The sequence below is a fragment of the Salmo salar genome, chromosome ssa10, assembly GCF_905237065.1.
Source record: "Salmo salar chromosome ssa10, Ssal_v3.1, whole genome shotgun sequence".
Taxonomy (NCBI): Eukaryota; Metazoa; Chordata; class Actinopteri; order Salmoniformes; family Salmonidae; genus Salmo; species Salmo salar.
Window position 1 is genome coordinate 25,429,870 of NC_059451.1, and position 26,389 is coordinate 25,456,258.

The 26,389-nt window shown below is 42.2% G+C and overlaps 1 protein-coding gene across 1 annotated transcript in view; it reads left to right on the forward strand.

The window, feature by feature from the left end:
* LOC106613872 (ephrin type-B receptor 1) overlaps positions 1-26,389 on the forward strand; it is a 215,853-nt gene that overhangs the window by 37,560 nt on the left and 151,904 nt on the right. Inside the window, exon 2 of the mRNA XM_014216576.2 lies at positions 11,828-11,892. Within this exon, the coding sequence (XP_014072051.1) occupies positions 11,828-11,892 (65 nt within the window). The remainder of the gene's footprint in view (positions 1-11,827; positions 11,893-26,389) is intronic.

Genomic DNA, 26,389 nt, shown 5'->3' on the forward strand with positions numbered 1-26,389 from the left:
CCAATCAGCGTTGAGCTCAACTGTGAATGGTCTTGGCACACCCCCCCAAAAGTGTCAAGGGAACCCAGTTTAGATTTGACTTTACACCAATTGACAGAAACATTTAACTGTTGCATCTAGTTGTTGTTGTCCTCAGGTGGCTATCTAGCTAGCTAGAAAATATTGTCCCTTTCCAAATTAGCCATGGATGGAGATAGGGATTTGGACTTGTGGTTTTACTTAATTCTCCGTACTGGCAAATGATTATAACAGCGATTCTACTCCAACCATAAATTCTGGCCTGATAGGACGGAAGTTCAATATGTAGCTAGATGTAGTAAGCTAATGTTAACTAATAGTTGCCCATGAAGGAAGTTAGGCTCGCAAGCAAGCATTTTAGCCATGTAGCCTAGGACAACAAAAACTAAAAGTGGGTACTGTATGACAGAGTCATAGACCGTTTAGGCAACATGAAAGAGAGGACGGCATTGTCGCTTCTCTACTTACACACACACACACACACACACACACACACACACACACACACACGCACAGTCTTGTATAATTAACCTCGTGGGGGGACACAATTCAGTCCCATTCAAAATCCTGTTTTCCCTAACCTTAACCTTAACCCGAAAACCTAACCCTAGCGCCTAACCCTAAAACTAACCCTAATACTAATTCTAACCTTAACCCTAAACCCTCTAGAAATAGCATTTTACCTTGTGGGGACTAACAAAATGTCCCCAGTTGGTAAAATGTTTGTTTACTATTCTTGTGGTGACTTCTGGTCCCCACAAGTATAGTTGCACACACAGAAATCAGTAGCATGGACAGCCACATGATATTTAGTTGATTAGACTCAATTGTTTTTGGAATCATTTAGTTGTCACTGTATTAGACTAAGCATAGGTGATTTGATGATGTTGAAATGCTGCTGGAATAGTGGAGGCAGCTTCTGGTTTCTTTGCGACTTGCAATAACTCTCCGGTGTTCTAAGTCAATAATTGTTTAGTTGTCAGAAAAAGTCGGAAACATTAACTTCATTGACCATGCTGTAGGTCTTGTAACTGTTTGTTACATGCAATATGCTTTGTGGACTTCACTGGACAGAGGTGGCTCTCTAGTTTTGTGATGAAACAAAGATGTGGTTGAATTTATTCTGCCACTGTGTCTTCTTATTGTTTCTGCCTTACACAGAACCCAAACCGGCTGCTCGTGTGCGCCATCGTGCATACATTTATTTTGGCCCCCCACACCAAACGCGATCACGACACGCAGGTTAAAATTTCAAAACAAACTCTGAACCAATTACATTAATTTGGGGACAGGTCGAAAAGCATTAAACATTTATGGCAATTTAGCTAGCTAGCTTGCACTTGCTAGCTAATTTGTCCTATTTAGCTAGCTTGCTGTTGCTAGCTAATTTGTCCTGGGATGTAAACATTGAGTTGTTATTTTACCTGAAATGCACAAGGTCCTCTACTCCGACAATTAATCCACACATAAAACGGTCAACCGAATCGTTTCTAGTCATCTCTCCTCCTTCTAGGCTTTTTCTTCTCTTGACTTTATATTGCGATTGGCAACTTTTATAAATTAGGTGCATTACCGCCACTGACCTCGTTCGTCTTTCAGTCACCCACGTGGGTATAACCAATAAGGAGATGGCACGTGGGTACCTGCTTCTATAAACCAATGAGGAGATGGGAGAGGCAGGACTTGCAGCTCGATCTGCGTCACAAATAGAACTGACTTCTATTTTATTCCTTGGCAACGCAGATGCTCGTTGGCCCGCGTGAGCATTGTGGGTGCAATAATTGAATAGCAGATTTCTAATTGTATTTTGCAATGCTCGCTTTCGTGACGCGAGCGGTGTAGTCAACCTGTTAGGCCTATACACAGGATCACGGTGGCAAGGCATACGTATGAACTAACAGATTAAAGAGCAAACAATGCAATTATCACAGCACATGCCGTAGGTTATAATATAGCTTTTTTTCCTGGCTTGTCTTCCCCAGTGATTTTACCCATGCACCGTTACTGGGCACACGTACACAATCCAGGCTTAAAATCCTTCTTTAACCTGTCTCCTCCCCTTCATCTACACTGATTGAAGTGGATTTAACAAGTGACATCAATAAGGGATCATGATTTCGTAATGTTTTGTGTACTCAGTGTATGTATATATTACGGTGACCATGGCCATTTGGCTGACCAATTACCATCATCCAAAATCCCATGACCATTACGGGCATAATTGAGTCGTTTAAACCATTTGTATCGATTGCGAGTGTATGGGGCTATACAGTCACAGCTTGTACGTGGGGTGAGACACATTTCCCCTTCATGATCAATGCCTGTACCCCTCTGTGTTTGAATTGCACAAATCCATACTCTTGTGTGTTCCTATTGGGGGAAAAATAAGGTTATGATTGGCAGGGCATAAGGAGCGCTCTCTAGAGAGCTTCAGTTACGAAATGAACCTGGGGCTTTTCACCCGGACCTGATATGCATAAAAAGAATAATATAGAGACCCGTTCCAAATGGACCACTAGCCCCTTTCAGTATAGATCTGGTCGGATCCAGACTCGATCCGAGTGAGGGAAGCAGCAGAAAAGGCAATTTTTTTAGATACTTTATTAACTGGAGCTGATAAAGCATGAGGTAGAGAGGGTGCCGCTCTAGCAGGGGCCATGCATGCTGTGTGTAGGCTACTGTGAGTGAGCGAGTTACATGGGGAGCAGGGAGGTGGGGGGGAGAGACGAGAGACAGCAACCAATCAAGCCGACTCACGCTATAGTATAATAACAGCTGCCATAGCTAGGTTATTTATCATCCAGGTTATTTATCATCCAATATATATACGTAGTGCCCGTCTTGACTGCATCAAACACAGGTAGCCTAGTGGTTAAAGCGTTGGGCCAGTAACCGAAAGGTTGCTAGATTGAACCCCCGAGCTGACAAGGTTAAAATCTGTTGTTCTGCCCCTGAACAAGGCAGTTAACCCACTGTTCCTAGGCCGTCATTGTAAATAAGAATTTGTTCTTAACTGACTTGCCTAGTTAAATAAAGGTTTTAAAAAATAAATAAAAATATGTGAGAAGCTAGTTAAGCTAGCTAGCCTAATTGAGGCTGCATCTGCTTTCTTGTCCTACACAGTTACAAACAACAACAACTCCATTCAGAACATTAAGTAGCAGCCTACCTGTTAGCTCTTGGTTGTTGTAGCTATCATTTTAACTTTTAATTCTGTAATTTTAATTCCATCTTCCATTGATTAGATATATCCTAACTTTTGCCATACATGGAGATTGTAGCCTATTGCCGCATTGATGATTTATGATCGGCCAACAACAAGCTACATGCGCCACTCTCGTGAAAAGCAAGAGCTGCAGCATAAATGATACAATTTCTCTCTCTCTCTCTCTCTGTCTCTCTCTCTCTCTGTCTCTCTATACACACTGCAGCAGTCTCGTTCGGATCAGATAAATTACACATACCCAAGACCCGTGACATTATTTAGAATTCTGGATCCAGACCCTCTCGGGTCTTGGTTATTTCGGATACAGGTGGATCCGTGAAGCACTCTCGCCTACAGTCTGTCTAAAGAAACCCCATCTCTGCTCTGAATCCATGGGCAGTCTCCAAAAATAAACTGTTGATAAATCTAATGGAAAATATGCTTTCAGATATAGTTGCACCTGTGATGTTTTGTTAAAGGGCAAAACCACATATTCATCCTCTCCAACACCATACCAGTGTCTACACACAGTACATGACCAAAAGTATGTGGACACCATGAAATACAGCCCCAGACCATTAGTCCTCCTCCACCAAACTTTATAGTTGGCACTATGCATTGGGACAGGTAGCGTTTTCCTGGTATCCGCCAAACCCAGATTTGTCCATTGGACTGCCAGATGGTGAAGCATGATTCATCACTCCAGAGAACACGTTTCCACTGCTCCAGAATCCGAAGCTTTATACCACTCCAGCCGACGCTTGGCATTGCGCTGGCGATCTTAGGCTTGTGTGCGGCTGCTCGGCCAAGGAAACCCATTTCATGAAGCTCCTGACAAACAGTTATTGTGCTGACGTTGCTGCCAGAGGCAGTTTGGAACTCGGTAGTGAGTCTTGCAACCGAGGACAGACGATTTTTACATGCTACGTACTTCAGCACTCTGCGGTCCAGTTCTGTGAGCTTGTGTGGACTACCACTTCGCAGCTGAGCCGTTGTTGCTCCTAGACGTTTCCACTTTACAATAACAGCACTTACAGTTAAGCAGGGCAGCTCTAGCAGGGCAGAAATTTGATGAACTGGCTTGTTGGAAATGTGGCATCCTATGACGGTGCCACGTTGAAAGTCACTGAGCTCTTCAGTAAGGCCATTCTACTGACAATTTTTGTCTATGGAGATTACATGTCTGTGTGCTCAATTTTATACACCTGTCAGCAATGGGTGTGGCTGAAATAGCTGAATCAATTAATTTGAAGGGGTATCCACATACTTCTGTATGTATAGTGTATGTGGAAATGTGGTTAAAAAGATAAGCAGAGAGGTCCTAAAAAATACTTCTCTGTGACATCACAGGGTAGGATTAAAAGAACCTTCAACAAGTTTCTGGCCAGAGGGAGGGTATTTTCTTGCTCTCCACATCACTGCAAATGTCATAGTGTTTGAAAATCGCTGTTTTTAAAATGTTTTAACTTTTGGAGATGCCATCGGGTAGAACTTTTTAACTTCATATATTATTTTTTATAGATAGAAACAGTTTTACGTAAAGATTTGAGTGAGGACAATGGCCAACCGTCGCTGAACAAAGTTATTGATATTGTATTCATATTAGCCGCAGTGTTTCAGTGGGCCAGGCTATTGAATTATGAACTCTACTATTGACTAAATTGTCATGTTGTACAGCAACGTGCATTGATTGTCCATTCTATAAATACTTTGGCCAAACATACAAGGCCAGAGATCATTCTATGTTCTCTCTATTGCCATCTCTCTTTTTCCTATTTTAAGCTCCATGGTGGCTAAGGTTGTGGTTATATTTGTATTAGGAGATGATCATCTGGACCATTAGATCCGCCACAGTAGCTGGCCATTTTGGCCAAACATAACAAGTACAGTGTGTCATAGAAGGGTGTTATGTCTGTGCAATATGTTTATCACACTATTACCGAACCTGTACAAGTTTTGAACCTTTCCTGATAAATGTCTTTACTTTGAACATCCAGCCGTGCAACCTTTTTGAAGGCGCTCAAATCTGAGGAGTAAAAACAGACCATATTTAGATCTATAGCACAAAAAAAATCTTCAGATCTTGTGTAAAAGAATGCCAGATATAGCTATACTTGAAACATCCCTCCATCCTGACAGCTAATCACTGTATGATCACCTTGTTGTGATTAAAAGTGACGGTACTTTCATGGTGTAACATGCTATCCAGAAAAGCTTGGCTAAGAACGCCTACAAATAAATTGGGTCATGCTTGCGATTCTAAAAATAGATCCACGGGCACACAAGACTTTTCATGTGTGAATTTTTCCTACACAGCATTCTGTGTAGCCTATCTTTGGGACACAATAACATCAGGAGTCTGTGTATTGGTTGAACTCCCTGAGTTGTGCATCATTCTGGTGGCTGGCGATGGAAAATAACCATACAACAATATAGCTGGCTTCAGCCCAAAAACTTTTCCTGTCAACAAACGCATATGTAGAATCTCTAGGAACTCAACATATCAGATGTAAAGTAAAATGTGACTCGCTATCAAATAAACAATGTGACCCGCATGTGAGGTGTGTGGTCTAATGGCAGCCCGCTGTCTAACGCAACAGGAATACGGTGCTGTTCAGACAAAAGTTGGATTCAGATGTTTATTTGATAGCGAGGGACACGTTTCACTTTACATCTGGTTAGTAGAATTCCTAGAGATTCTGCATATGCCTTCTACAAACTGATGCTGTCACTAAGATCACACTCAATGAGCTGTATAGGGCCGTAAGCAAAAAAGAAAATGCTCATCCAGAAGCTGCGCTCTTAGTGGCCGGTGATTTTAATGCAGGAAAACTGAAATCTGTTTTACATCATTTCTACCAGCATGTCATCTTTGCAACTAAAGGGGGGAAAAACTCTAGATCACCTTTACTCCACACACAGAGACGCATACAAAGCTCTCCCTCGCCCTCCATTTGGCAAATCTGTCCATAAACATATCCTCCTGATTCCTGCGTACAAGCAAAGACTCAAGCAGTAAGTACCAGTGATGCGCTCAATACGGAAGTGGTCCGATGAAGCGGATGCTAAGCTGCAGGACTGTTTCGCTAGCACAGACTGGAATATGTTCCGGGATTCATCTGATGGCATTGAAGAGTTTACCACATCAGTCACCGGCTTCATTAATAAGTGCATCGACGACGTTGTCCCTACTGTGACCGTACTGTACGTACATATCACAACCAGAAGCCATGGATTCCAGGCAACATCCACACTGAGCTAAAGGCTAGAGCTGCAGCTTTCACGGAGTGGGACACTAATCCGGACACTTCCGGAAATCTTTCTATGCCCTCCGATGAACCATCAGACAGGAAAAGTGTCAATACAGGACTAAGATTGAATCCTAAGACACCGGCTCTGATGCTCATCGGATGTGGCAGGGCTTGCAAACTATTAAGGATTACAAAGGGAAACCCGGCCGAGAGCTGCCCAGTGACGCGAGCCTACCAGACGAGCTAAATGCCTTCTATGCTTGCTTCGAGGCAAGCAACACTGAACCATGCATGAGAGCACCAGCTGTTCCGGATGACTGTGTGATCACGCTCTCCGTAGCCGATGTGAGTAAGACCTTTAAACAGGTTAACATTCACAAGGCCGCAGGTCCAGATGAATTACCAGGACGTGTACTCAGAGCATGCTCTGACTAGCTGGCAAGTGTCTTCACTGACATTTTCAACCTCTCCCTGACCCAGTCTGCAATACCTACATGTTTCAAGCAAACCATCTTAGGCCCTGTGCCCAAGAACACCAAGGTAACCTGTCTAAATGACTACCACCACGTAGCACTCACATATGTTGCCATGAAATGCTTTGAAAGGCTGGTCATGGCTCACATCAACACCATCATCCCAGAAACCCTGAACCCACTCCAATTCGGATACCAACCCAACAGATCCTCAGATGACGCAATCTCTATTGCACTCCACACTGCCCTTTCCCACCTGGACAAAAGGAACACCTACAGTATGTGAAAATGCTGTTCATTGACTACAGCTCAGCGTTCAACACCATAGTGCCATTCAAGCTCATCACTAAGCTAAGAACCCTTGGATTAAACACCTCCCTCTGCAACTTGATCCTAAATTTCCTGATGGGCCGCTCCCAGGTGGTGAGGGTAGGCAACTACAACCGCCACGACGCCAACACCATCATTAAGTTTTCCGACGACACGAATGGTGGTGGCCCGATGAGACGTCCTGGCATCTCACTACCAGGTCTCTGACCTCCTCCCTATAGGCTAACAACGTCTCTCAATGTGGGCAAGACAAAGGAGTTGATCGTGGACTACAGGAAACGAAGGGCTGAACATGCCCCCATTCACATCGAAGTTGCTGTAGTGGAGCAGGTCGGAAGCTTCTAGTTCCTTGGTATCCACATTACTAAGGACCTATCATGGTCCAAACACACCAACACAGTCGTGAAGAGGGCACAACAACATTTCTTCCCCCTCAGGTGACTGAAAAGATTTGGTATGGGCCTTCAGATTCTCAAAAAGTTATACAGCTGCACCATTGAAAGCATCTTGACTGGCTGCATCACTGCTTGGTATGGTAACTTCTTTGCATCCAACGGCTAGGCGCTAAAGAGGGTAGTGCGTACGGCATAGTACATCACTCGGGCCGAACTCCCTGCCATCCAAAACCTCTATACCACACGGTGTCAGAGGAAGGCCCAAATAATTGTCAAAAACTCCAGCCACCGAAGTCATAGACTGTTCACTCTGCTACCGCACAGCAAGCGGTACCAGAGCGCCAAGTCTGGAACCAAAAGGCTCCTAAACAGCTTCGACCCCCAAGCCATAAGACGTATTTATTTATTGTTTTTTTATGCTGACTCTCTTGCACTGGCTCTATGCACACTCACTTGACTCTACCCACGCACGCACTCACACATACTACACTGCCACTCCAACACACATACACACACATACACACTACATAAACTCTCACACAACACACACACACACACACACACACACACACATGCATATTTACACCACACACTCACACATAGACACACTTTCACACTCTTCCCAGATGCTGCTGCAACTCTGTTTATTATCCTGATTGCCTAGACACTTTTAACCCTACCTACATGTACGTACTGTATTATCTCAATTACCTCACTTATCTCATACCCCTGCAGATTGACTCAGTACTGGTACTTGTATTTAGCCTCGTTATAGTTACTGTCTCCTTTTTTATTTAGCAAATATTTTTCATACTTTTTAACTCTGCATTGTTGGTTAGGGGCTCGTAAATAAGCAGTTCACTGTAAAGTCTACACTTGTTGTATTCGGCGCATGTGACCAATAAAATTTGATTTGACAATAACAACATAGGATATTAAAACAGATAAATAAGACCAGTGTCATAAAAATCATCTTGAGATTGGTTGTCCTGACAAACTACTTTTTCTGTCAAATGTATCCTAGCTCATTTTGTGATGTTGCATTGTGGAATTCATATACATTGTATTGCATTACTTGGTAGAGGGATGTTTTAAGTAGTTTTATAGAGTAGGAATAAATAATGTTGTGGTATTGTTGTTGGCTCATGATGTTGCTGTGTCATAATGTAATAAAGTAAGGTGTTACTCTGGTTTAGTGAAACTGTGTGATGCCATTATGCCACAAAATGAACTTGTAATCTTAAAGGTGCTACAATACCGACCTCTGAGAATACCTATCCCCAGGTATTGGTAGCTGAATAAGTGTGCCATCATTGGAAAGCACAGCTGGCACACTGCTGGGAAATGCAATGGATTTACTTCAACACTGAACACAGATGTTAACGTGTTCTGGCTCATTGCGTTCTCGTCACCCTCCCTCGCCTAACTGCAGAGGAGGGGTAGTGTGACTGTGGTGTTGCTTTTTCTATGGGTCTCTGTAAAGATACAGTAGGCTCGGCATGGCTCCTTTCGTGCTAAACCCCCAGAACGCTTGGCTGACTGATTGGGCAACTGGCTAGCGCTGTTCTGGAGGCTTCCGTTGTCTCCTGTCCCAGGGGTTTTTACTACGCCTGCAGCAGCTTCACATGGTGAATGACAAACAGATGCCAGGTACAGGCTAGGGATGCATTGCTTCACAGGACATGCTAATCAAAATGGCTATTTCCATTCTGTTTTGCCCCCACCTAAGCTAACAGCAAATTACTTAAACATAAAAATACAGCTAGGCCCACACACCCTTGTTGTCACGTTCTGACCAGTAAAGGGGTCATTTGTTATTGTAGTTTGGTCAGGACATGGCAGGGGGGTATTTGTTTTATGTGGTTCGGGGTGTGCGTTGATGTAGAGGGGTGTTTGTTTAGCGTTTCCGGGGTTCTGGTCTATGTTCTATGTTAGTGTATTTATATGTTCAGTCTAGTCTATCTATTTCTATGTTTAGTTAATTGGGATTGGGCCTTCAATTGGAGGCAGCTGTTCCTCGTTGCCTCTGATTGAAGGTCCTATGTATAGGGGTGTGCTTGTTATGGGAATTGTGGGAGGTTGTTTGTGCATTGCTGTGCGGTCCCTGCATTACTGTGTGTTCTCAGTGGTCTTTATTAAAAGTTAAAATGAGCACTCAACCCGCTGCATCTTGGTCCACTTCCTACGACGACCATTACACTTGTTCCCACAGAAACATCCTGCTGTTACATGTTCTGTAGCTGGTCTTGGAGTGTCTTTTCTACAACGTCAATCTAAAGAGCCTATACTTCCATGCAAAAATCTGAGATTTTCTCTCTGATGATCTACTAAGACTGAGGAAGCCCTAATAGGATTAATGTGAGGCTTTGAGCTCTGGGGAGTGAAAGGCAGACAGGCACCCTGTGGTTGGTCCTGGCCCTGGACCTGCTCTCATCTCCTCTGCTCTCCTCTGCTGACTACAGAGAACACCCTCCACAGGCACTGACCTCAGTGGCCTCAACACTTATTCTGCCAGCCAGTGGTCAGTGTCTCAATGGGTCTATGATGAACTGTAACCCTGAAAGAACCACAATACAGTTATTGTATAGCATTATGGGTATTGCATTGAGACTAGGAATAAGTAGCTGTATACAGAGAAATAAAGAAATATAAAAAAATACAGTATGGCTTTACCCTGACCAGTTTGCTGATGAGTGGGAAGGAATCAGTGATTTATATATACACTAGATGACTAATAAGGGGTGATGTGTTGAAGCCACTGTGCCTCCAACATGGCACTCCCTCATCGTCGTAAAAAATATTTTGGAAGCTATAGAAATGGATTTATTAATGTCTACATTTGTTTTTGCCACATTTATTATATTACAGACACCTTAATGCATACTTCTAAATTATATGATATGAGCTAAACATACAAATACATTTAGTTGAAATATTTACATTTTTCCTTAAAGTAACATTTTTAGAGATGACTAATGTTACTGACCCCACTACACCACTACACAAAATACTTATAAATAGCCAATAAATAGCATCAGAAATCCACGGTTTATATACATCATTGGAGGGGATGGGTTGAGAGCACTTGTAGGAAGGTGAGTTGGGATGAGGGCAATTTTTTATTTTTTTTTTGCATTCTGCATGGGGCGGTTGATTGGTTGGCAGTTGATTTGGACCAGACCCTCTCTCTGTAAAATGGCTGCTGTTATCGACTGATGATTTACCCATGCTGCTGATTGCCTTTCCACCTGCTGACTTGATCGACTCCCAGGAAAATTGTGAAGGATGAAGAGAGCTAGAGAAAGTGAGGAGACAGACAGACAGACAGACATCACAAAGAGATCAGTGTCAATGCTTTTGGAAAATCGAGAAATAGTCACATCTGGAAAATATATATAAATTGTTGTGGTGAAATGACACCAATAGACCAAAATGTGCTGTTTTGTGGCTCTGTGAGCTGTGTTAGTTGTTGTTGCATTTGAACCCCTCTGCCTTCAAGCCAGGTGTGGCTGTTGGCATACACCGGTGTTTGTATACCTGCTGTTGCGTTATCACGGACGTGATCAATATTTCCTGGGCCATCAATATTTAATACACTCCTCTGCAGAAATCACCCACCATTACCTATTGATCAGTCACAGCCCAGACTGTGTGAAAACAACACTCTTCCAAGTGCAGCAGTTTGCACAGAGGATGGTGCTAACTGAAAGTCCACAGAGAATGGTTTGTATATACTGTACCATACATCATATCCCAAACAAAAGTGTTGGTTATCTCCCACTTTTCCTCCAAGAGTGTCAAGAGTGTGGCCTATCTTCAGACCCAGAGCCTGTTAGAAGTGGAGAGGTGATGGATCACCCTATGTCTCTGAGTCAGAGTTTGACTGTAGTGAAATGTGTAGAGACGGTGTCATCCAGTAGGAACTGTCAAACATTGGTCTGATTCTGTCTGGACCATTGGTAAAGAGCTGGTATACATTTACAGTAATGAGACATTGAAGCTTTAGCTCATATCAATGGTTTTCAATGGACTGAGAAGAAAAATTTGCATTACACAAAAGGTGATGGGGTGAGGTGTTTCACTGTAACAGGTGTTTGCATTACATTGGTAGTAGCAGACATGTGTATTACATTTCTTGCTCTTTGTCTCCTATAGAGACAGTGATGGACACGCGGACGGCCACAGCGGAGCTGGGTTGGATAGCGTATCCTGCCTCTGGGGTAAGACCACTCCTCATCTAGACCTCATTTTAACACTCACCAACCATCCTCTCCTTCCCTCTCCTTGACATCTAAACTTTTCCACAATCTCAAAAAGCTTCCCTGAAAGTTGAGTGGTAGAGTGTGTTGTTGATGCCACAGTGAGATGAATGGCCAAAGAAAGTGTTCAGATGCCCATAGTCTGCTCTCAGGGCCTAACAACACACTCACCAGCTAACGAGCTCACTTCATTCTGCTGCCACATGACTGACTGGCTCACAGACAGCCATCTCTGGGAGATGTAGTGATTTGTGACCATGTTCTTCTTCCTCTTAAAAACATATTTGTCATTCATAGGCGCTGGCTGGCAGATTGGTTCTGAGCTGTAGTTTTCTGAGCCACGTTAAGTGGAAAGACAGAATGTGCATCCCCTGTGTCTCATGCAATCAGGAGAAATAATGTATTGCACCGTCAGTGTGTGTACCCCAAGGGAATACTTTAGTTTGAGCACACTTAGATTCCAATTTCAAGCCTGCCAACAGCTTAATTAAAACACTTATATCTCGTTCTGAACAATTAAGTTCTACTTATGTGCTACAATAAGTGAAACATTAAACACCAGAATTGGCCAAATCCAGATGAGGAAAATAAATGCCAGAGGTCCTTGTTTGCATGAACAGTTGTGAGAGCTTTAACGTGTCATTATTTACACACAAGATTAGATTCTGTTGAATGTATGTGCATTCCATTAAGATTCATTACAATTCACAATGCCATATTCATATTGACAGATTGACATTGATAGTGATTTAAAAAAGTTCAAGCATAAAAAGTCTCGTACTTCGATGATTACAGAAACCAATTTCGTTTTTTTTTCTTTTAGATAAAAAGTATTTTCAACCAGTGTGTTTTACAAAATGGAAAATGTATACTTTTCTGCCAAATGACACATTTAGGCCCTTAAGGTTTGGTGTTTATGGTAATATGATTCATGAGATTAATTTAAATAAATGTAGATTATATGCAGCAATTTTTTAATCTATTGCAATTGTGCATGGTTTCAGGCTGCCCTCTGTCAATGAGTCATTTGTAAATAATGAGTAATTCTCTGAAAGCTGCCACAGGTCTTAGTCATGACCACAATTATTTCATTAGGATATTATGTTCATTTGACAGGCAGAAAATGGCATTAGAAATATGACTGGAAACTCTGCCAACTATACTGTCAACAGAAAGAGAATATATAATAATGAGGTTCTAAGAGATGGTTGAATGTGGGGTTGAATGTAGAATATGTACATGCAGAATGTATATGTAACAGATAGGTCCACACTGTTTGGCTCTGCATTAGCTTTGATCCTGCTGCAACCAGCACCTTGCATAGATAGCAAAGGCTTTCAAAACCAAGAAAATGGAGGGTCAGTGATGTTTCCTCCTTTAGATAGATAGTGTGTGGTGAAACATAGGCAAGTTCCCGGAGCTAGATGCTCTACTACAGTAAACGTTTAGTGGGTCAGAGAGAAACAATGAATACAGCTGGGTTTTGGTGGAGAGGTTCAGATTCTTCTAGCCAAACATGTGAAGCTGAGACTCGCAAGGGTCATAGTTAATTTGCTAGTTTGAGAGAGAAAATTGTGCACCTCCCCAAGTGGTTATAATTTAATGCTTGTCCATGTTATAGTTGTTAAAAATAAACATGGTTGAGCTATGGAAGACATGCCGAAGTATCTGATAATGTTTAATGCAAAACTGGTCCTTCTGTGCAAATAAAACTCCATGACCATTAATTAACCTTTTGCTGAGTATCTATTTGATTGCATACCGTAAAGGACTCCTGGTTGTCTGATGATGCTATTACTGTAAGTTGCTACAGAGCTGGAGTCAGATTTCTCATTTCAAATTGAGAGAGCCTATTCATTTCATGATGGCTTGTCATTGTAATTGAATTGTACACTTCTTGGCAATCACAGTGACATTATGAATCATTCAGTTCAAAGGAGAACACTCCCACATACATACCACTCTCACGAAGGGAAAAGTCTCCTGTTAATGTCTACATGAGTAAAAGAGACACGTTAAGATAGTAGTATACAGTGCATTCCGAAAGTATTCAGACTCCTTGACTTTTTCCACATTTTCTAACGTTACAGCCTTATTCTAAAATGTTTTTTTTGTAAAATAAATCCTCAAAAATCTACACACAATATCCCATAATGACGAAGTGATTCCAGGTTTTTAGAAATTTTAGCAAATGTATTAAAAATTAAAACACATACCTTATTTACATAAGTATTCAGACCCTTTGCTATGAGATTCAGGTACATCCTGTTTCCAATGATCATCCTTGAGATGTTTCTACAACTTGATTGGAGACCACCTGTGGTAAATTCAATTGATTGGACATGATTTGGAAAGGCGCACACCTGTTTATATAAGGTACCACAGTTGACAGTGCATGTCAGAGCAAAAAACAATCCATAAGGTCAAGGAAATTGTCAGTAGAGCTCCAAGACAGGATTGTGTCGAGGCACAGATCAGGGGAAGGTTACCAAAAGATGTCAACAGCATTGAAGGTTCCTAAGAACACAGTGGCCTCCATCATTCTTAAATGAAAGAAGTTTACAACCACCAAGACTCTTCCTAGAGCTGGCCACCCTGCCAAATTGACCAATCGGGGGAGAAGGGCCTTGATCAGGGAGGTGACCAAGAACCCGATGATCACTTTGACAGAGCTCCAGAGTTCCTCTGTGGAGATGGGAGAACCTTCCAGAAGGACAACCATCTCTGCAGCACTCCACCAATCAGGCCTTAAAGGTAGAGTGGCCAGACGGAAACCACTCCTCAGTAAAAGGCACATGACAGCCTGCTTGGAGTTTGCCAAAAGGCACCTAAAGGAATCTCAGACCATGACAAACAAGATTCTCTGGTCTGATGAAACCAAGATTGAACTCTTTGGCTTGAATGCCAAGCGTCACGTCTTGAGGAAACCTGGCACTATCCCTACAGTGAAGCATAGTGGTGGCAGCATCATGCTGTGAGGATGTTTTTCAGCGGCAGGGACTGGGAGACTAGTCAGGATTGAGGGAAAAATGAATGGAGCAAAGTACAGAGAGATCCCAGATGAAAACCTGTTCCAGACCACTCAGGACCTCAGACTGGGGCGAAGGTTCACCTTCCAACATGACAGCGACCCTAAGCACACAGCCAAGACAATGCGGGAGTGGCTTCGGGACGAGTCTCTGAATGTCCTTGAGCGGCCCAGCCAGAGACCGGATTTGAACCCGATCGAACATCTCTGGAGAGACCTGAAAATAGCTGTGCAGCGATGCTCCCCATCCAACCTGACAGAGCTTGAAAGGATCTGCAGAGAAGAATGGGAGAAACTCCCCAAATACAGGTGTGCCAAGCTTGTAGCATTATACCCAAGAAGACTATGCTGTAATCACTGCCAAAGCTGCTTCAACAAAGTACTGCGTAAAGGGAACTGAATACTTATGCAAATGTGACATTTCAGTAAAACAAAAAATATATTGCAAGAATTCCGAAAAACATGTTTTTTCTTTGTCATTATGGGGTATTGTGTGTAGATTGATGAGGGGGAAAAAAACTATTTAATCCATTTTAGAATAAGGCTGTAACGTAACAAAATTTGGAAAAAGTCAAAGGGTCTGAATACTTTCTGAATGCACTGTATCTCAGTACTACATATACAGTATGTAGCCTACAATTGTGCTCCAAATTTATTTTATCTGAGCATATATTTTTCTCTGGCAAATAGATCACAAAAGAGAGCAGAGAATGGAGTGATATGGAGTGATAGGCTATTATGGTATGATAGGCAGGAGAGGATTTTAAATCATTATATTTTCTTTTATCCATAGGCACCTAAGCTCACACTGTAACAGCAGTATATTGTTGTATGTGGAGGTCAGTGTGAGTGCAGGTGAGGAGGGGTAATCTAATGGAAAACCACCTTAAAGTATTCTTGTGTGAGAGAGAAGGCGGAGATACTTTAGGAGCAGGAGGCATTGCGGGAAGAGGGGATAGGGGGAGGGGGTTCACAGTGGATATCACACAGATGCTACATGGGCACTCAGCTGCACTGAAAGTCCAGGTGTGGGGTTGTTCAGAGGGCAGGTGGTGGTCATGGGTTAAGGGAGGGCATCACTGATCTTTATGTAGATGCTCATAGATGTATCATGACTGAAATATATCAAACCGTTTGGGGTTTTCAGTGAAAGAAGACCATATAAGACGCTGAATTAGGCCCAGTACATTCTCCTGGTCAGGGCAAGGCTCTGTAGACACAACAGATATCTGGGGGTTACTTGGGTACACAGTCTTTTCTCTGATCCATAATGGGCTGTGTTCCACATGGAGTCAGAGGCCTGCTGCTATTCTCATCCTCCCCTTCCAGAAACAATGAATATCTGACAGATAATCCCTGCCTATTCATCCTCATGGAAATACTGGACTGCTCATGCACCTGTTTAATTTACTATGGAGGAAATGAACTGGAAATTACTAAATTGAGAAGCTGTGTAAGTATGTGTGTTCACACGCGCGCTCGTACTCATCCATGCGTGCACATGTACCTGTCCACGTGCATACGGGCTTGTTGGGTGTGTATGGGATGTACAGAGATTTGGGTGAGTGTGAGAAAGGAGTGGGAACAGAGGAGACCGCCTGTGGAGAGCCTGTATCATCCCTCCATCCTCTGATCCACCGGGAGGACTCCCTATGGAGTCAGAGTGTATCCCTCGCTTACATTCCCACCACACTCTCCTCTGCACCTAGCTCTTCTTATGAAGTCTGCTCTCTGCCTCCCCAAAAACATGCCCAACATGGATGTTGATCATTACATGTTTAACCTGTTGACGTGTAATAAAATCAGAAGTGAGATATGACAGAACTTCCAGCCTCTTGTAGCTATTGCTTACGTTACACAAACATTTAGAGCCTGGTTTTACTTTAGTCAAGAACCCATTGTAATTGTATCTAATATATTCTACCACTACATACATAATATACACTGAGTGTACAGCTTCTACCCCCAAGCCATAAGACTCCTGAACATTTAATCAAGTGGCTACCCAGACTATTTGTATTGCCCCCCCCCCCCCCCGCCCATCTTTTACACCGCTGCTACTCTCTGTTGTTATCATCTATTCATAGTCACTTTAATAACTCTACCTACATGTACATATTACCTCGACTAAACGGTGCCCCCTCACATTGACTCTGTACCGGTACTCCCTGTATATGGTCTCGCTATTATTATTTTACTGCTGCTCTTTAATTACTTGTTACTTTTATTTCTTATTGTTATTCATATATATTTTTTAAATATATACAGTATACACTACCGTTCAAAAGTTTGGGGTCACTTAGAAATGTCCTTGTTTTCCATGAAAAAATACATAAAGTGAGTTGCAAAATGAATAGGAAATATAGTCAAGACGTTGACAAGGTTATAAACAATGATTTTTAATTGAAATAATAGTTGTGTCCTTCCAACTTTGCTTGTAATTGTGTCCTCCAATAATTGTGTCCTCCAATAATTGTGTCCTCCATTTGCAGCAATTACAGCCTTGCAGACCTTTGGCATTCTAGTTGTCAATTTGTTGAGGTTATCTGAAGAGATTGGCACTTCTTACGTAACATACGGTCAAGCTGCTTCCACAACAGCTCAATAGAGTTCAGATCCGGTGACTGTGCTGGCCACTCCATTATAGACAGAATACCAGCTGACTGCTTCTTTCCTAAATAGTTATTGTATAGTTTGGAGCTGTGCTTTGGGTCATTGTCCTGTTAGGTGGAAATTGGCTCCAATTAAGCGGCGTCCACAGGGTAAGGCATGGCGTTGCAAAATGGAGTGATAGCCGTCCTTCTTCAAGATCCCTTTTACCCTGTACAAATCTCCCACTTTACCATCACCAAAGCACCTCCAGACCATCACATTGCCTCCACCATGCTTGACAGATGGCGTCAAGCACTCCTCCAGCCTCTTTTCATTTTTTCTACATCTCACGAATGTTCTTCTTTTGTAATCCGACCACCTCAAACTTAGATTTGTCTGTCCATGACACTTTTTTCAATTTTCCTTTGTCAGTGTGTTTTTTTGCCCATCTTAATCTTTTCTTTTTTTTGGCAAGTCTTAGAAATTGCTTTTTCATTGCAACTCTGCCTAGAAGGCCAGCATCCCGGAGTCGCCTCTTCACTGTTGACATTGAGACTGGTGTTTTGCGGGTACTATTTAATGAAGCTGCAAGTTTAGCACTCTAATATACTTATCCAGTTGTGCACCGGGGCCTCCCACTCCTCTTTCTATTCTGGTTAGAGCCAGTTTGCTCTGTTCTGTGAAGGCAGTAGTACACAGCGTTGTACGAGATATTCAGTTTCTTGCCAATTTCTCGCATGGAATAGCCTTCATTTCTCAGAACAAGAATAGACGGACGAGTTTCAGAAGAAAGTTAATCGTTTCTGGCCATTTTGAGCCTGTAATCGAACCCACAAATGCTGTGTCTCCAGATACTCAAGTAGTCTAATGAATGCTAGATTTATTGCTTATTTAATTAGCACAAACGTTTTCCGCTGTGCTAACATGATTGCAAAAGGCTTTTCTAATGATCAATTAGCCTTTTAAAATGATAAACTTGGATTAGATAACACAACGTGCCATTGAAACACAGGAGTGATGTTTGCTGATAATGGGCTGATAATGAACCTCTGTATGCCTATTCCATTAAAAATCAGCCGTTTCCAGCTACAATAGTCATTTACAACATTAACAATGTCTACACTGCATTTCTGATCAATTTGAAGTAATTTTAAATGAACAAAAAATGTGCTTTTCTTTCAAAAACAAGGACATTTTTAAGTGACCCCAAACTTTTGAACGGTATACTTTTTTTTTTACTGCATTGTTGGTTAGGGGCTCGTAAGTAAGCATTTCACTGTAAGGTGAAATGTATTCGGCACATGTGTCTAATAAAAATTTGATTTGAAAACATTAAGAACACCTTTCTAATATTGAGTTGCACCCCCCCACACTCTTTTGCCCTCAGAACAGCCTCAAATTCTTGACACTAACTGGTGCGCCTGACACCTACTACCATACCCCTTTCAAAGGCACTTAAATATTTTGTCTTGCCCATTCACCCTCGAAATGGCACACATGCACAATCCATGTCTGAATTGGCTCAAGGCTTAAAAATCCTTCTTTAACTGTTCTCTTCCCCTTAATCTACAATGATTGAAAAGGGATCATAGCTTTCACCTGGTCAGTCTATGTCATGGAAAGAGCAGGTGTTCATAATGTTTTATATACTCAGCAATTACTGTTCCTTACATGTTTTTCAGAAAATCTGGCACATCTTTACAGATTTTCAGATCTGAGTACTCTGTTTTTGAGCTATCTAATTTGAATATTTGTGACTTTAAACTCTAACTCCTGCCTTTCTGTCTTTGAGCCCACACAGTACCTCTCTGCTGTGAAATGCTGCTGGCCCGTATGAGTGGGAACAAACTGTTCCAAAACCCTGCTGTGTTCAAATGTCTTTTTGGTGTTACATCCATCATTCCTTATACAGCAATCTTCCTATTTATTATTAAAGAAAGAACATCGAGAGAAACATATACTGTCTTCTCACTAGAGTAGAGATAACTTTCCAGCTATTTCCAAACTATCTAATCACACCTACCCCATCCCAGCATGTCTAAAGCAGCTATTAATATCTATACTAAGATTCCCTTCAATTCACTCAAAGCAGTAACCACCTTCCACCTCCTAAACTACGGCCCAGATTACAGTAATGCGGAGGTAGAGCACTCAAACAGAACCCTGGAGTTCACTTATTGAAACCACTGGGCTCTCCTGAATATTCCCTTTATTTTGTCTGTCTAAAATAGACACCTGACTTTTAATCAGCGTCTGGCTGGGTTGGGTTGGGGAGCATTGGAGGTCTGGACTCTTTTCCCCTGCTGTTTCAGGAGAGCCTGTTGATTCAGTGTGTGGCGCTGCCTGCCTGCCGCTGACGGTCTCATTATCACGTCTCTCCTATTCTCTGCTTCTCTTCCGCTCATAGTCACACAGACGGAGGAATCCTGGGAGAGAAGGTGGGGAAGGCAGAGAGAGAACGTTAGGGAGGGAGGGCACTGTGACTGGAACGAGGATGAACACAGAGGCCAAGGGGAAAGACAGGGTCCAGTCTGATCATCCATGTTCACTGACTATGAAACACACAGCTTTTACAGTACCATAAAGTGGAGGCTCCTCAGAGGGCGAAAGGGGAGGACCATCCTTCTCAGTGAATTTAGTTAAAAATAAATAATTGTAAAACATTTAAAAAGTTATCCTTTTTAGATAAAACTATACTAAATATATTCACATGTCACCAAAGAATTGATTAAAATACACTGTTTTGCCATTAAGGTCTACAGTAGCCTCAACAGCAGTCTGTAGGGTAGCACCATGGTGTAGCCAGAGGACAGCTAGCTTCCGTCCTCCTCTGGGTACATCGACTTCAATACAAAGCCTAGGAGGCTCGTGGTTCTCACCCCATTCCATAGACGTACACAGTAATTATGACAAATTCCTGAGGACGTCCTCCAACCTATTAGAGCTCTTGCAGCATGAACGGACATGTTGTCCACCCAAGCAAAGGATCAGAGTACTGAAAGCATGAGCTATCTAGCACTGCAGTGCATAACATGTGGTGAGTAGTTGTCTCAAAGAGAAAGACAATAGTTGAACAGTTTTGAACAAATTAATTCCTTACAAAATGAAGGAGAAGTGAGAGAGTGTGTTTCACGTACTTAGCTAGCAAATATAGCTAGCTAGTTTGCTTACTTAAAAACCCTGCTCAAACAGAGGAATGCTATTTTAGTTAGCTGGCTATGACTATCCAACAAAACACTGGAACTCAAGGTAAGCTTTTGGTTTTACTAATTTATTGCCATGGGGCCCGCCTGTGTAAGTGTTAAACTGCTAACTTAAGGTACACTGTAACGTTACTGCATGGTTGTAGCAGGTTTACTGACATATTAGTTCTATTAGCTATGCTGACTATGACATTACTTTAGCTAATATGATGATGTAGGCTGTGTGAAATGGTTATGATATGGTTTGGCTTGGAAAGGTTTTTTCGCCTAGTAACAAACAGCTGATGTGTTGTGCATTGAAGTCTACAAGCGAAGGGAAAGGAGGAGAGCGCATAGATGCGAGAAGGAATACAACATGGCTGCTATGAAAGTGAACCATGTTTATGTGTGATCAGGGGTGTATTCATTCTGCCGATTCTGTTGAAAAAGTGTTTCTTAACCTCTTGGGGCTAGGTGGGACGCTAGCGTGCCACCCGTGGTGCACTCCATCAACAGCAGGTGCATTTCAAGAGCGGCAAATTTGAATCCAAATAAATGTCAAAATTCAAATTTTTCAAAAATACAACTATGTTACACCATTTGAAAGATAAACATCTCCTTAATCTAACCACGTTTTACGATTTCAAAAAGGTTTTACGGCGAAAGCATAAATTTAGAGTATGTTAGGACAGTACATTTACAAGAGTTGTGTGTAATGTTTTGTCAAGTCAAAGACAGGGTCACCAAAACCATAAAACCAGCTAAAATGATGCACTAACCTTTTACAATCTCCATCAGATGACACTCCTAGGACATTATGTTACACAATGCATGCATTTTTAGTTCTATCAAGTTCATATTTATATCCAAAAACAGCGTTTTACTATGGCATTGATATTGAGGAAATCGTTTCCCTCCAATAACCGGCAGTCAAGTCAGCGTCACAAATTAAATAATTAAAATTAGAAAACATTGGTAAAATATTATATTGTCATTTAAAGAATTATAGATTTACATCTTTTGAACGCAATCAACTTGCCAGATTTAAAAATAACCTTACTGGGAAATCACACTTTGCAATAATCTGAGCACTGTGCCCAGAAAAATACGCGTTGCGATACAGACTAGACGTCATGTTGGGGAGATCTAAAATCGAAAATACTATGTAAATAATCCATTACCTTTGATTCTCTTCATCAGATGTCACTTCCAGGTATCACAGGTCCATAACGAATGTAGTTTTGTTCAAAAAAGCTCATCATTTATGTCCAAAAATCTCCGTCTCGTTAGCACATGATGTAAGCCAGCCGGACTTCTCGTCATGAACGAGGGGAAAAAATATATTTCCGTTCGTTCAAACATGTCAAACGTTGTATAGCATAAATCATTAGGGCCTTTTTTAACCAGAACATGAATAATTTTCAAGGTGGACGAATGCATACTCTTTTATAACGTATTGGAACGAGGGTACCCAACATCAACTCGCGCGCAAGGTGTCTAATGGGCCATCATCGTTCCATGGCTCTTGTTCGGTCAGATCTCCCTCCAGAAGACTCAAAACACTTTGTAAAGGCTGGTGACATCTAGTGGAAGCAATAGGAAGTGCCAAAATATTCCTAAACCCCTGTGTTTTTCAATGGGATAGGTTTAAAGTCAATACAACACATCAGGTATCCACTTCCTGTCAGAAAATGTCTCAGGGTTTTGCCTGCCAAATGAGTTCTGTTATACTCAGACACCATTCAAACAGTTTTGGAAACTTTAGAGTGTTTTCTATCCATATATAATAAGTATATGCATATTCTAGTTACTGGGTAGGATTAGTAACCAGATTAAATCGGGTACATTTTTTTTATCCAGACGTGCAAATGCTGCCCCCTAGACCCAACAGGTTAAACAGAAGCAAACAGATCGAAATGGGGATAAACATACCTGAATTTGTCCAATTGAAACTCTCGTTTGCAACTGGTGGACTAGTGATTATACCCTAGATCAGCTAGACCCGGTCAAGAGTGTGCAAGGTGGTATTGAATGTGTCACTGTCTGTCCATGTGTCACTGTCTGTCACCTCAAATTTTTCTCTCGACCTGTGTGCACCTACGTTGTCAACTTTCATTCATAGATTGTAGAATCCTCATATATGTCACGTCTGCTCCCGCTCTTCCCTTCCCCTGGCGCTTGAGGGCGCCAGATGACCCTTCATCACGCACTCCTGCCCTCATCACTCACACCTGCCCTCCTTCGTCACTCGCTTCAGCGTTATTGGACTCACCTGGACTCACTTATTACCTGTTATTTCCTCCCCTATATTTGTCAGTTCCCCAACTCTGTTCCCAGCTGCTGCATTGATTGTTTTTTGTCTTAGTTTCTGTTTCCTGACGCTGTGCTTGTCTTGTTATATGTCCGTTATTTATTAAATGTTACTCCCCGTACCTGCTTCGTCTCTCCAGCCTCAATACATGTGACAGAATGCAGCAGCCAACATACGAAGCATCGGGGAGTACTGGCGTTCCGGTTGGAATGGTTGCAGCGGCTCTGGGTCGCCACCGATGGAACCGGGGTAGCCTAGCCAGCTCATCGGGCTTTCACGCCCTAGCTGGTTCGAGAGGTTTCCTTGCCCCGGTTGGCTCGGAGGGCGTCCATCCCACGTTGGGCCTCAGCCGGATCGTCAGTTCTTGTTCGCCCAGCCGGTCCAGGAGTTTTTGTTTGTCTTTTATTTTGTTGGTAATGTCGGGGTGGATTCCGCTGCCAATGAAACAGGGGTGCCTAAGCCAGCCCGTCGGGCTTTCACGCCCTGGCTGGCTCGAGAGGTTTTCCTGGCTCGGCGGCTTCCCATCCCACGAATCACTCCTCTGGATTATCGGGCTCCCCTTCTGCTGTGGGATCGACAGGCATCTTGCCTCAGCCGGGAACGTCAGGCTCTCACGCTCCTGCCGGTTCGCCGGGCTTTCACGCCCCAACCGGCTTGCCCAGCGCCCATGTCTCAGCCGGTTCGCCCAGGTGGGACACTATGGTGACAATATGGTAGCCTAAACCTATTGCTGTTGCATTGAAGTGGGTGAATGGAATATGAATGACAGTCATCCAATATGCTGTAATAGAAATATGGCCTCCCGGGCCTCCCAAGTGGCACAGCAGTCTAAGGCACTGCATCGGAGATCTGGAGGCGTCACTTTGATCCCAGTCTGTGTTGCAGCCGGCTGCGACCAGGAGACCCATGAGGCGGCACGCAATTGGCCCAGCGTTTTCCGGGTTTCCGTTTTCCGGGGAATTCGCTAACATTTTACTAAATTACTCACGATAAACGTTCACAAAAAGCATAACAATTATTTTAAGAATTATAGATACAGACCTCATCTATGCACTCGATATGTCCGATTTTAAAATAGCTTTTTGGTGAAAGCACATTTTGCAATATTCTAAGTACATAGCCCAGGCATCACGGGCTCGCTATTTAGACACCCGGCAAGTTTAGCACTCACCATAATCATATTTACTATTATAAAAGTTTGATTACCTTTTGTTGTCTTCGTCAGAATACACACCCAGGACTGCTACTTCAATAACAAATGTTGGTTTGGTCCAAAATAATCCATCGTTATATCCGAATAGCGGCGTTTTGTTCGTATGCGTTCCAGACACTATCCGAAATAGTAAAGAAGTGTCGCGCGCATGGCGCAATTCGTGACAATAAAATTCTAAGTATTCCATTACCGTACTTTCGAAGCATGTCAACCGCTGTTTAAAATCAATTTTTACGACATTTTTCTCGTAGAAAAGCGATAATATTCCGACAGGGAATCTCCTTTTCGGCAAACAGAGGAAAAAATCCCAAAGGCGGGGGCGGTCGGGGTCACGCGCATAAGCCAGTGTCCCTTGATCGGCCACTTGAGAAAGGCGATAATGTGTTTCAGCCTGGGGCTGGAATGACGACATTCTGTTTTTTCCCGGGCTCTGAGCGCCTATGGACGACGTGGGAAGTGTCACGTTAGAGCAGAGATCCTTAGTAAATGATAGAGATGGAAAACAAGTTCAAGAAATGGTCAGACAGGCCACTTCCTGTAAAGGAATCTCTCAGGTTTTGACCTGCCATTTGAGTTCTGTTATACTCACAGACACCATTCAAACAGTTTTAGAAAATTTAGGGTGTTTTCTATCCATATGTAATAAGTATATGCATATTCTAGTTACTGGGTAGGAGTGGTAACCAGATTAAATCGGGTATGTTTTTTATCCAGCCGTGTCAATACTGCCCCCTATCCTAAACAGGTTAAAAAGGCACCGACCGCCACTGGTATCACACCATAGTACGGTATGCTGTATATGTGTGGATTTTGTTATAGTATACAGTTGAAGTCGGAAGTTTACATACACTTAGGTTGGAGTCATTAAAACTCGTTTTTCACCACTCCACAAATTTCTTGTTAACAAACTATAGTTTTGGCAAGTTGGTTAGGACATCTACATCTAAATAATTTTTACAACAATTGTTTACAGAAAGATTATTTCATTATAAATTACTATATCACAATTCCAGTGGGTCAGAAGTTTACATACACTAAGTTGACTGTGCCTTTAAACAGCTTGGAAAATTCCAGAAAATGATGTCATGGCTTTAGAAGCTTCTGATAGGCTAATTTACATAATTTGAGTCAATTGGAGGTGTACCTGTGGATGTATTTCAAGGCCTACCTTCAAACTCAGTGCATCTTTGCTTGACATCATGGGAAAATCAAAAGAAATCAAGACCTCAGAAAAAAATGTGTAGACCTCCACAAGTCTGGTTCATCCTTGGGAGCAATTTCCAAACGCCTGAAGGTACCACGTTCATCTGTACAAATAATAGTAAAGTATAAACACCATGGGACCATGCAGCTGTCATACCGCTCAGGAAGGAGACGTGTTCTGTCTCTTAGAGATGAACGTTCTTTGGTGCGAAAAGTGAAAATCCATCCAAGAACAACAGCAAAAGTCCTTGTGAAGAGTTTAAACTGAGTTTAAATGTATTTGGCGTATGTAAACTTCCGACTTCAACTGTACCTGTCAGGATGGAGGAATGTTTCAAGTATAGCTATATCTGGCATTCTTTTACACAAGATCTGAAGATTTTTTTGTGCTAGCGATCTAAATATGGTCTGTTTTTACTACGTACAGTATGTCTCCTCAGATTTGAGTGCTTTCAAAAGGTTGCGAGGTTGGATGTTCAAAGTAAAGACATTTATCAGGAAAGGTTCAAAACTTGTACAGGTTCGGTAATAGTGTGATAAACATTGCACAGACATAACACCCTTCTATGACACAAAAGTGGTGATCCTAACTGACCTAAGACAGGGAATTTTTACTAGGATTAAATGTCAGGAATTGTGAAAAACTGAGTTTAAATGTATTTGGCTAAGGTGTATGTAAACTTCTGACTTCAACTGTATGTACATGCCATAGTATCCTTTCTTAATGTAATATGTTTAAATTATTCACTCTTATATGCATTTACACATCAGCTCTCTAAATAATATCTGTGTGGGTCTCAGGCTTATATTTTGTAGAAGTGCATACAGCAGCGGGACCAGATAAGTGAATTACCACTGAGGTGCAGCAGGATGCCCCATTATTTTCCTTATGCACCAGAACCAATGAAGTGCAGCTGAATGCTCTGTTA